This window comes from Solea senegalensis, linkage group LG20 (genome assembly GCF_019176455.1).
Source record: "Solea senegalensis isolate Sse05_10M linkage group LG20, IFAPA_SoseM_1, whole genome shotgun sequence".
NCBI lineage: Eukaryota > Metazoa > Chordata > Actinopteri > Pleuronectiformes > Soleidae > Solea > Solea senegalensis.
The window spans coordinates 13,380,346-13,393,246 of NC_058039.1; the positions used below are offsets into that span (position 1 = coordinate 13,380,346).

At 42.8% G+C, this 12,901-nt stretch overlaps 1 protein-coding gene across 2 annotated transcripts in view; it reads right to left on the reverse strand.

The window, feature by feature from the left end:
- Window positions 1–12,901, reverse strand: part of rnf19b (ring finger protein 19B) — a 35,982-nt gene that overhangs the window by 10,263 nt on the left and 12,818 nt on the right. For both annotated transcript variants that reach the window (XM_044052339.1, XM_044052338.1), the window contains exons 2-3: window positions 10,853–12,197; window positions 1,185–1,384 (exon numbers count right to left, since the gene is read on the reverse strand). In XM_044052339.1, the coding sequence (XP_043908274.1) occupies window positions 1,185–1,384; window positions 10,853–11,538 (886 nt within the window). In that variant the 5' untranslated portion in view covers window positions 11,539–12,197. The remainder of the gene's footprint in view (window positions 1–1,184; window positions 1,385–10,852; window positions 12,198–12,901) is intronic.

Sequence of the window (12,901 nt, forward strand, 5' to 3'; positions counted from 1 at the left end):
ATGGCTCAAATGAGACACTGAAATAACTGTGTCTCTTTGGAAAGTCTGAGCAGCTTAGACGACATTTTAAGATGCTGCACGACAGGACACATGCTGCCGCTGCAGTCATCAAACTATCCAGCAGAGAAGCTGTGATATAAATAGTGTCTCATGCGTGATTGAGCGCTGTAACTTTTCCCTCAGCTGTGGGAAACGCCAGGGAGCCGCCGCCGCCGCTGCCTTCACCACCACCACCGCCGCCGCCGCAGACATGAGTCAACTTTGAATCAACACTGTGTGACAGACTGAGATCGACATGCGACACGAGTGACAGAGACTGAGATACAGACTCAGACAGTTCTCAGGGCTGTGAAGTAGACTTTCAGGTTGCTGGAGGAGAGGATTGTTTTTTTCTGTCTGTTTAGGATTGTGCAAAGACACACACACACACACACACACACACACACACACACAAAACCACAGAAACACACACGCTGTGCAGATGTGTGTGGAACTCTTGGCTCAGTCGCTGTGCGGTGAGAGTCTGTGGGTGTTTCTCAGAGTCAAGGTAAGGTAGGATGCTGAGATTTCAAAGATATTACGTCACTATACTGTTCAGGATGTTTCAAATTCCTCACCACTGAGATTTCAGGATGCATGTACCAAGCAGAAGTACCCACAAAACTTTGTGCATGCATGTAATTTGCAGGTTTTGCAAATGTAACTCCAGGGTTCCTACACCTTGGTTGACGTTACATACAAGGCATTTTCAAGGACTGTTCAAGACCGATTCCCTCAAATTCAGAATGTGCTGACACAGCTAAAGACGGGAGGCCAACTTGTGGGAGCCGCTTCGCCCGTGGCATCCACTGGGATCATGGGCAAAGTCAGCCTTTGTAAATTTCGTCATTTGCTCTCTCTCTTGCTTAACGTTACTCGCTCATTGTTCTGCGTGGATTCTCATGTTAAACAGCAGAGAGGGAGACAGTGGACAGTGTCCACAACGGCGCTAGTTATTACAGCTACAGTTTATGGACTCACAAGAATCTTGAATTTGAGAATGTGTTCCATTTATAATGGAAATTAGACCTAGGAGTGATGTCACACCCAAGTTCATCGCGTTCCAGGTGAGGGTTTGTGAGTTTCCGAGTCGGAAACACTCCATGAGAAACAACACATGTTTTTTTTGTTTTCCAGGTACTCACCAGGTCCCTGCTCCTGTGTGTAGCTGGGCGAGTGGTTGCTGTGGGTGTGCAGGGACTGCGCCCTCTGCTGGCGAGCAGAGTCGCAGGTCTGGTTGGGGTGCCAGGCCTGTTTGCAGTGGTAGCAGAACTCGGCGCCGCAGCCCTCTCTGCCACAAACCAGCCTGGGACAGCTGGCACAGCCTGAGGCGATGACGGCGAAGCTGAGTGAGAGAGAGACAGACGGAGAGAGAAGAGTTCAAAAAACGTGGGAACTGAAGAAACCAGTTGATCTTTATGAGGCAGTGACTCACAATCCTGCAGCAAATTAAAGCTTCATTAGCAGCGTTTTCTAAATGAAAGGACTGTTTGTACTCATGATCAAAAACAGTGGCTGCTCCGTTTTCCTCACTTTGACACCCACATCGAAAAACTGTGGGCAGCTACTTGCAGATGGAAAGCTCATTAAAGTTGATTAATCTATGCTACCTGTCAAACTAATCAAACATTATTCTTGACTCAGTCCCTCGCTGACATTTTACAGATGGTGACAATAACCCAAAGGGAATCGGCTCATCATTTTAGCAGCGTTCAGACATGCACTGAATATTCTTCTCCAAAACATTTCACTGAATCTAAGACACGTTTCAGAGAAGCTGTAAGCTTGAATGCTAATGTCCAGAACTGTAAATCTGGTAATTTTCCAGAACTTCTCCTGCCAGCACCCTAGCCAAATGTATGGATAATGAAAACACAGGAGGAAAAGCTCTAGTAAATCCACAGAGTGACAACCATTCGCTTAAATGCTCTGCAGATTCTAATACTAATGTGAACAAGATCCACATAATCTCCCACTGTGTTAGTCAGATGTAAACGTCAAACTCCACTAAATATCTGGAGCCAATTTACATGTCTGAAAAATACTTTCACACGCATATATCAAAAGTATAGGCAGCCAGTCCCAGACTGTGACCTCAGGTCAAATTAACCTGATCTATTCCTGTAAGAGGAATCATTTTACTACTCGAACCAAAAGTGAAAGCTGTGTGACTCACATTTTACAAGTGGTTAGATGACTTTAGCCCCTTTGTTTACTGGTTAAAACAGATAAACCGAGTTGAACTGAGCTACACTACGATAAGCTGAGCTAAACTAAGTTACACTAAGATAAAATAAACTGAGATAAGCTGAGCTAACCTAAGCTACACCACATAAGCTAAGCTGAGTTGAGCTAAGCTAAGATAAACTAAGACAAGATAGCTATGCTAAGATACAATAAAATAAGATGAGATGACCTAAGCTAAAATGAGTTAAGCTAAACTAAGCTAATACAAGCTAAATTAAGATAAGATTAGATAAGATAAATTGACCTGAGCTAAAATAAACTAAGCCAAAATAAGATAAACGAAGATAAGAAAATATTAGATAAGATAAACAAAGATGACCAAAGCTGAGCTAAATTAACCTAAACTAAGCCAATAGACAATAAACTAAGACTAGTTAAGATTAGATAAAAACAAGATAAGGTGAGCTCAGCTAAGCTAACATGAGCTGAGATTCAATAAGGTAAGATAAACTAAGATAATATAAAGTAAACTAAGATAAAAATGAGCTAAGATTAGATTTGATAAAGTAAGATGAGATAATAAAAAAGGGTCATAAATACGTTTGCCCACATTTTAAACACCAGAAAATATAAGAGACAAAGAAACATTGAACAATGTTGTATGTAAAGATATTAAAAATAGTAAATGTAAATAAAGCACTACTTTGCACTTATTTGAATGTTCACCATCGAGATCATTGCAATGATGCGCAACACTAAAGCAGTGATGTAAAATCATTCAGTTGCTGCTGAGTTTGAAAGAGGAACTGAAGTTAAAGACATAAAAGTGTAACCACCGTGACACTGTGAAACTGTCCATGTGTTTCCTGCTGTTGTGCTGCACGTTGATTATTTACGATGCATTTGTGACGTTGAACACAGATAAGCTTCTCCAACAGCGAAAGAAAAGAAGTCCTGCAAATACCTGCTAAACTGAATTTACACAATTCCACTGGACACAGCGTCTTCTGTGTGTCTGCTTGTCGCAATGCTTCTTTACAAACACAGGATGCTGACACTGAGTGAAATATCCCCAACCCGACCCACCATGTTTGCTAACACGTTATGTAACTTTAGAAATCCCGTCAGAGTTTCCAAGGGAAGAGGATTTCAGACGTGACCACTAATGGGCAGATTATCCAGCCTGAAAGCTGAGTCGACAGAGTCGACGGAGGACAGGGAGGTTTGATCAATGGACTAATCACTTAGTAACTACATTCAGAGAGAAAAGGGGAAAGAGTCAGCAGGAGGTCAATCAATGTGGATTTCACGTGTGAAAAGAGACGGAGCAAACTTAATTCAATTTGAATTTAAAAATAAATCGCAGCTTCTGCTTGTTGCTCGATCCATTCTTTCAAATTGTGATTCAGTCCTAGTGTACAGTCAATGCACTGATGACATATATGTCATGTGGAAACTCTTGTGACTGCATTGATTTACTGTTGTGTGATTTCTATGTTTTATTGTTGCTGAATTTGTAGGTTTGAGTGTCTTGAAATGTGTCTATAAATAACATTTATCATAATAATAGTTACTACAGTTATGATTATTGTGGAGCTCACACACGGACTATGACTTTTACCGAATGACACTGAAATGTTGTGTTTTTGTGGAAGGTAAAAGAAAAGAAAGTGCAGAACTCAGAAAAAGATTCTGACAGATTTTAAATCCAAGTGTATAAAATAGTCAACAGACGGGGTGACATTTAGGAAAAATTACAAAATGACAACCGAGGGAGGAACAATGGAGATACAAGAGGCTGTCAGTCACTGGAGGAATCACAAAGGAAGCCTGTCAGGAGTTATTGTGGAAGCAAACATGTCGGAGGATTTACAATAAAAGCACAAAGCAATTTTATTTAAATTATGTATTTATTAGGGTCTTTTTTTTTCTCCTCTGCCAAAACAAAGATGCTGCCACTTTTCGGCACATTAGTCTAAAGCTTTGCAATTACGAGTGAAAGCGTGGACGATCTGATAACAGGGCAAACTTGTAATTCTGTTCTGGAACGCCTCCAGCACAGCAACACGTCCCTCATTACCAGCCCGTCGACAAATGCAGTGACAGGTCTGTTCTAATGACGGAATACATTTATGAATATGAGAGGAGACAAGAGTTTTTGCTTTACCCCCCAAGACAAGACAAGATGAGACATGAAATGGGATTCCTGCAGAGACACGTCCTCCAGAGACAATCGCTCCAGTCTTTAAACACACATCTGCGCAATCTGCAAAGATCAAAATGGTTTAAACAGGATGTCCTTATTTATTTGGCCTTTATTGAAACAGGATAGTCTTATGACGTTTAACAAAGTGTTTTGCATGAGGTGTCAATCTGGTGGCCCGTGGGATTATATTTTTATTTTATTTTTTTATATCAAAACCAGTGGTTTTATATGAATACACCACCTTCACCTTGGTTCTATGCGTATAACTGTGATGCATGTTGAGATATACGCACTCACTGACTGGCAAAAACAGCGCACATTTTATGAATTTTATTGCATTTAACTCGTTTTTGTAATGAAAATGACCAACGTCTCCACCTTTCATTTGCAAAAACAAATGGTTTAACCAAAGTCATTAAACTGGTTTACTTGTTTAACACTTTTGCTGCCCACTATAGGTTAAGAAAACACACCAAAAGTGACACTGGGTTGGTTTAAATAACACAACTGTAATTAATGCAGTTTATAGTTCTCAAGCTACTCCAAGTTAGTGGCCTCCTAAATCATACTCTGCTTAGGGCCCCATAAAGCCTAGGTTTTGTGGGTTGGATTGTAAATTATTATATTATTACAGACTACAGACTTCTAACTTTAGTTAGCACTTTTTAGGAACAATAAATCTCAAAAATCTAATAACAATGGTTATGATTTCCATGTTTCCAATAGGACTGGAACACACACTCATACAGTGTTTTCAATGGGTGAGAAAACTTAATGTAACCTTGTAAACTTTCAGTACAACTGAGGGAAAACAAACAAAACAAAAAAAGATGTCAGTTTTGCATTTTCTTATTCCTGCAGCATCAGCGCTGTGCTTTAGCTTCCCTACACAGAAACCCTGCAGCAGCTTGTCGAATGAGCAACAAAACAAAGCTCTTCATCAAAGTGTTTGTTCACCATTTTTCCTCCTTTCAAACTCACTTACTATCGCTTTTTTATTGTCATGATGTCACGCATTTGTCTCGACTCTGCAGGTGACAAATGTGTGACCTCATGGAAATCCACTCAACGGCTTTTATGACTCACGATGGATGTAAAATAAAGTCAGGGGGATTTACCAAAGTCATCATGGAACCACAAAGATCTGGAGTGAATTTTTATGACAAAACTCCCCAATGGGAGTTTGTTGCTAGAGTAAATAGAGCAAAATAAAAGCAGGGGCATGTCTAGGGATTTTGGGGCCCTTATTGAAACCCCGTTTTATTCTCCACATGAGAATCCAGATTAGCCATAAACAATATTTCCACTAATTTTCTTTATTTTTAATCTATATTACACTTTAAATTTCCATTCTTTTTTATGTTGTATTGCATTTAGCTTCTCACTGTTTTTGGTTTTTAGACTCCCACATATACGCTAATAGACACTGTCCCCACGCTATATGAAATAAACAAAATTATATTTTAGTCATTTATGCCTAATTATTTGTGTCATAGCAGAATTTGACCATATTTATAGTAAATGACATGACATCTAAGGGTGAAGGGTGTTCCCATGAAAGCAGTGTTTCCATGGAGACATTTTTTTTTTGTGCTCTTCTTCAGATGAACCCCAGACGTGTGTCAGTCAGTCCAGAGCACCAATTGGCAGAGCCATGATTTGTTTGACTGGCAAAGCATCTCGCTGTCAACCCTGTCCCTAGGGCAGCACACACACTGATTTGGTTTGACATCTGCGGACAAGAGGACCAGGAGGAGAAGGAGGAGGATGAGGAGGAGGCGGAGGAAACAAATGGAAAAGGACAGTGACAGGTAAAACAAAAGCGGGCGTGTGAGATCAAGAGCTGAGATGTAAATGTAAAAGGCAATGAGACAGAGGCAGGGAAAGCCAGGGGAGTTTTATGAGCACTGACATGCACAGACAGTCCTGTCAGTGTTCAGAGCCACCTGGGAATCCTTTCCGAGCTCGTAAATGCAATGTTACAACACGCACACACACACATGCACACACACACACACACTGGCTGTAACAGCAGGCTGCGTTTAACACCAGTATCACCATCAGTTTGACACGAGCGCCACGTCACAGGTCGATCAGCGACAACCAGAACGGTAGAACACAGACACACGTGTGTGTCCAGTCCAGTGAGTTCGTATTGATCTGTTTAATTAAGTGTCAACTCCTGTTACCACTGGCAACACTCCCTCTATGCCGCATTGATAGTCGCCATAGCAACTGACAGCCAGAGGAGACGGTCTTTGTTCTCACTGGATGAGCCGCCCTCTGACAGTCGCGCAGGCTGCGATCCCATTGGTCTAGAGTGGCGACAGCGGGTCAGAGGTCAGAGGACGGGTGTTGTCGTGTGGCGCCCGGCGGAGTTGTGTCGATTTACCACGAGTTAGTGTTTTTCTTTCTTTTGTGATGCAGAGAGGAAAACAGCGACAGCAGCAGACCAGACTGTGTCCTTGTGTCACTGTTAGATCCACATGAGTCGCTAACAAGAAGCTTTTAAATATTTGTTTATATTTTTAATGCTTCATTTTAAATGCTCAGTGTCTCTCTCACACACACACACACACACGCTGGCTTGTACAGCTATATCTTTTCATTTGAACAGCCTAAACTTAACCAGTTAATGTCCTAACCCGAACCTAAACCATAACCACAATTCTAATCTTAGATCTAAACTTAACCTGCCTCATTAGGATTAGGTTTTGGTCTCTATGAGGAACATAGAGACACACACACACCGAACACACACACACACACACGCAATTTCTCAGATATCAACATTCAATTCTCTGTAATATTGAAGACATTCACACTTGTGTGTCTCTGTGATGGACAGTGTGAAGCAGCCGACAGCTCCTGCACGCGCGTGTGTGTGTGTGTGTGTGTGTTTACTGAGCCGAGTCTCCAGCCCCGGCTATCTGTGGTGAATAACAATTAGGTTCAGTCAACTTGTCTGATTTAAAGTGAGGGGTGAGTCACTGCTGTCGTCAGCCAGAGAGGATCGTCCTGGTAAATATGTAAGTCAGCGGGGCGAAACTGTGGCACCGTGATACTGCTGTGTTACTGCAAACACCTGCAACGTTTGACACTGACACACATGACCTTCGAAACACCGGGGACTAACTGCAACAATTACAGGGCAAACAGTTCCAGCTTGACACTTAAAATCATCCGTTTTGTCTACGGGGGTCTGAGCAGAATACCAAACATGGACAGCATTATGTCTGACAACTGAAAGTTTGTGTCCCCCTGCACAGAAGCCCATAGAGAAAATCAGAGATTTAACATCATGACCCACTGCTACGTTTTTTTGTGACACTGATGTTTGAAATACTTTGTTCAGACTTCGCTAAATCACAAAAACTTAGTAAATAAGGCAGGTTTACACCTGACCTGAGCTAAAAATGGACTTTGGTGCATGAGAGTAACAGATATAGAGACTTAAGCAGTTATACATTAACATAAGGTGCATCTCTCACAGGAGGAGCACAATTCATACAACCACACTTTCCAAAAGAAGATTTAGAGCAAAAATTCTCACAGTTTGTTTCCTTTTCTAATTAGTTTATATTCAGATTCAGGTTTGGTTAAGCTCAACACAACACAGCTGTTCACATTTACTCAGTACTAACATATGTTGCGAGACTTGTGGTGTGACACATTTGTACGCGGTAAAAAAAAGAAACCCTAAACATCTGACCCGATTAAGCTTTGAGTCAAAGAGGCAGGAGTTACTCAGAAAAGCAGAGGTCAGAGTTCAACAATAGGGTCACTGATAATCGATTAGTGTTTGAATTAAGTGTTTCATAAAATCAGCACATGAAATTTCCTTCAAATGCCTGTTTTTTTTCCCCAAAAACAAAATATATATTCAATTTAATAATAAGTTATTGAGTCCAAATAATAAAGACATGTATGAATATATTATAGACAAAGAAATGATGCTAATTTATAGAAAGTCACTTAACAATAGTTGTCGTGAAATAACAACCTGCAGGTTCCACAGCCAACAGACCTGTTGAATGTTCCTCTACACTGTACGTAACAGGAATAGTTCAACGTGTGTTTGACCCTAAACAAGATTTAGGCAAAGACACCGCACGCACAGACACCGAGGCCTTCCCCTGTGACAGCGCCGGGATTACTGTACAAAACCACAACAGAGAAATATCACTGCGTATGTGCATCTCGTCTGCCCACACGCCCAGAGAAACACACAGAGACACAAACACAGTGAATCACTCCTCTCACGCCTCTCATTTGTTCCAGAAAGCCAGATGTGATTCTGCTGCTGCACCTCCAAACTCATCTAACTGCCCTCCTCAGACCACAAGGTGAACACACAGCCCTGGATAACCCAGTTACTCTCGCTCTGTCTCTGTCTGTGTCTCTTTTTCAACTCCACTCTCATACTTAACCTCCTCCTCCTCCTCCTCTGTCCCTCTTTCTCTAACAAGCTCACACTGGTTCCTGTTCTTCCAGCGCAGAAAGAGAATGTGTGTGCATACGTGTGTGTGCGTGTGTGGATTCTGAGGCAACACAAGTTATTCTGAAATCCGGGCAATTACAACAGAAAGGGTTTGGAAATAACCCAAAAGGCAAGTGAACAAGTTTTTGTGCTTCAGAGAAAACGGAAGAGAGACAATGAGAGAAAAGTCCATTTGTGGCCATGATGAGGCAGATAATGACTGAAACAATGATGTTACACAAACGTGTTCCATTCAAAACTAGATGGACTGTAAAAATCTAGTTTACGGTCCAGTGTTTATATAGTTTTATATAGAAATTGTTTGTTTTCTGTAGCATTAGAAGACGCCTTCTTTATTTTGAAGCTGCAGTCCCACCATTGGACAGTAGAGGCCACTGATTCTTAAACACTAGACAACAGGAAACTCAGAAAAAATCAGAAAAACTTAGTTAAAGATGATGAGTTAAACAACGTGGGATATAATTTGGGCATTAAATGGGCTGCCAATGAGAAAGAGAAAAGGAATTGGGCTTGTAATGGGAGGGTTGCCAGGTTAAAATCCCCCAAGCGATGAACCCAATCTCCCCATTGTTTCCTTGTTCCATTTATAACTAACAATCTGAAAGTCAAAGTGCCAAAGCGGTCGCTGCTGTCATTGAAAGCTAACGTGGGAAGGACTTCAGCCAACACACCCTTTCTTCTCCTCCTCCTCCTCCTCCTCCTCCTGTCAGCCGTCTCATCAAAGCGTCTCACACCGAACACAGAAAGTCTTTTCTGAAGAACGTTGAATTTTGGCTGCACTTTCTTTGCAATTTCTCCCATGACTCACTTACTAACTCTCGGTTATCGCGTTATACCACGACAGCACCATACGTTATAAAGAAAGTACCAAACTCTGTAATAGTAACCGTACCGACCAGATTTTCGATCATGAATTAGGCAGTGAATGCAGTGAATTAGGCAGCCGCTCTGATGTTGTGTTAAAATCTCCTTGACACCCTGGATACGCACCGCGTGTTTTCCCCCCGACGACAAACACGTGCAGTGTAAACAAGCATTAATGCACACATGGATATGAGACGCAGACCCGTGACTGCTCCTCCTGTTGAATCTGAGACGTTTGAACTCATTTTTTCATAACTTAAACTACATAGAAATAAAGGGCAAGTTCCCAACCTCAGTGTAGAGCACGGGCAGGTAGTGAAAAACAACTCATTCCACTGAGTTTCTATGGAACGACAGCTGGATCGAGATAAGAAGAGGATTTCAATAAATACAGACACAAAGTGATAAGAAATAACTTGGGGCAACATCTGCATTCACACAAACATCTGACTCTCCGGCTTTGTTACATTTTCTCTTCTCCCGTTACTCACTGGGTTTTTGTTTCTGTATTTCACAATTGCTCGTTTGTTCTTCGTCAACATCCTGTCAAAGTGATATCACAGAGATCATTTCACTTCTGGGACAAACACAGACGCTCGTGACGGAGTTTCACATTTACGGGCGTGATCTGCAGTCAGATAAATGTATGACGATCGCAGGGAACACGACGCCTGAAAACTAACAATGAACACACAAACAAACGACACAGTGAAATTTAATCTAATCCCAAATTTGCTCAACAACTTTGTCGAGTTTGTATTTTTTTTTGTTTTTTTTAAATGCCATGATCCTTTCATTTATAATCTTTGTTTGATTTGTCTTTGAATCAAGATAAACTTGAAGCGCAAGAGCTCATGACTGGATTTGCATTGACCACAAAAAGGTAAATAGATGACTCACTGAATTAATTTAGACATTCTAAATGTCTCGGGTTACATTAAATAAACACCTGGTTGCTTTATATATGTATATATACATATATAAAATATAAAAATAAACACAGAAGAAGCGCTTAGCACCTTGAATATAGACAAATAAAAGTTTTGGGTTCTTACCCGCAGTCAGGCGCAGGGCACCATCGGCAGTCCGGGTCGGAGGCGAGGCACCTTCGCAGCAGGAACTCCTCATACTTCTCCAGCAGGGCCGCATCGTCCAAGATGTCCGCCACCTGGCGCGGGACCAGTCTTTCCGCGCACTCGGGGCAGCTGAGCTGGACTCGGCTCTCGGTGATCTCAATGCGGAGGTACTGTCGCAGGCAGCAGAGGCAGGAGCGGTGGCTGCAGCCCAGCAGCTCGGGGAGCTGGTCGGCGGGCTGGCACACCAGGCACAGCGGGCACTCGAGGAGGGCGGCCTCCCCAGAGGAGGGGGCTCCACCCAGCGACGGCTGGCTGGAGGAGAGTGGCTTCGGTGGAGAGCTGGAGGCAGCAGCATCCTGGGGGCTCGTAGTGGCTGTGGTGGTGGCGGCGGCAGTGGTGGTGGTGGATGTGGATGTAGCTGAGGTTGCAATGGGCGGTGGACTCAAGGCAGAAGGCAGGAGCTGTTGTTGAGTGTGTTGGTGAAGATGTGATAAAGGGGTGGCCGCTGCTCCTTTGGAGCCCCTTGTGCCCCGAGAGCCCCGTTTGCTGTGGAAAAGGCTGTGGAAGGAGATGCGGCCCTGGCGTTTGCCCGCCGCTCGGCACTTAGGGTTGGGGACGCCGCTCACAGAGGAGTGCGGCGACTCTGAGTCCTTTTCTGATCCCATGTTTCCCAGAAGAGACACACACACAGGGCGAATTACTGTCCCCTGAGACGTGCTAATGTATCGCAGAGGGACAGTGACAAAAGATGCACACTCACGCGCACAAGGGAGGACTTGTCCTCTCGTAAAAGATAAAGTGGAATTTAAATGCTGCTCAGGCTCATGGCAGAGAAACCACAGTTCAGCCTGTTCGTTTCACCAGAAACAAAACGTTGTCAGAAAAAGACAAAGTGAGATAACAGAGAGGTAAGAACACAGATTGCGCAATTTGAATGCGAGAAAAGAAAAAATCCCCCTTCGGCTTCCAGAGTTTCACAAATCTGGCAGTGAAAAGGTTCAGAAAAAAGAGAAAAACCACCCAGTCACTCATGTCTTTAGGCAGATGTCCAGGTCAAACATTCATCACTCTCACTCTCAAAAAAAAAAGAAATGAATGTCTGTTTCAGTGAATGTTTCCCTTCTCTCAAAACAGACGTGGTTAAAAAAAAAATGTAAAACAGTGAAGAGAAAAATCCACAGAGAGAAGTTCAGTGTGAACGCTGGGATTATATTTCCTCAGTTTGGGTGTAATTCTCTCCAGCTGTCCTCAGAGCCGCTCGTCTGCTCGTCTGCTCGTCTGCCTCTCGCTCTTGTTGAACATCAGCCGCTCGGCACAGTCTTTTCTATCAGGAAGAAGAAGAGAGCAGGAAGTTAACACAAAGAGCATGCTCAGTGTGACACACACACACACACCTCTTCTCTTCCCTCTGCTCTCACCGCCTCTCTGCTTCACTCTTCCTGGGTTTTGATTTGGTCATTAATTCTTGACCCTGAACTGATAATCTGTGTGTGTGTGTTTATCACATTATAATAAAAACACACACGTGAGTCCAGTCAGGCCATGAACATGTCCTACTGCATGTGTGTTTGTGTGCATCAGATCAAACAGAGCAACATTACGTCTCGTCAAATTATCAGTTTAATATGTGACATCATCAGCCAACCAGTCTGAGCAGCCGTGCAATCATTTGAATGCTCTCTCTCTCTCTCTCTCACACACACACTGAGCACTGCAAAGCTCTTCCTCCACTTCACACTGTGCTGCTAGTGCCGTTACCATGGCGACGCTCACTGTGAGCGAGGAAAACAGCGACCCACTCTGTGGCTCTGGCACTTATGTATAAGCACACACACACACACGTCCACACATCCACACACACATACACGTCCACTTACTTGCACAGTTGAACATAAGCTGGCAAATGAATACACCACACACAATAGTGCAAATTGCTCTATGACTACGGTGATACATGTATATACACACACACACACACGCACACACAGAGCTATTCTTCAAACCTTAACCACAACCAGTTAACACCTA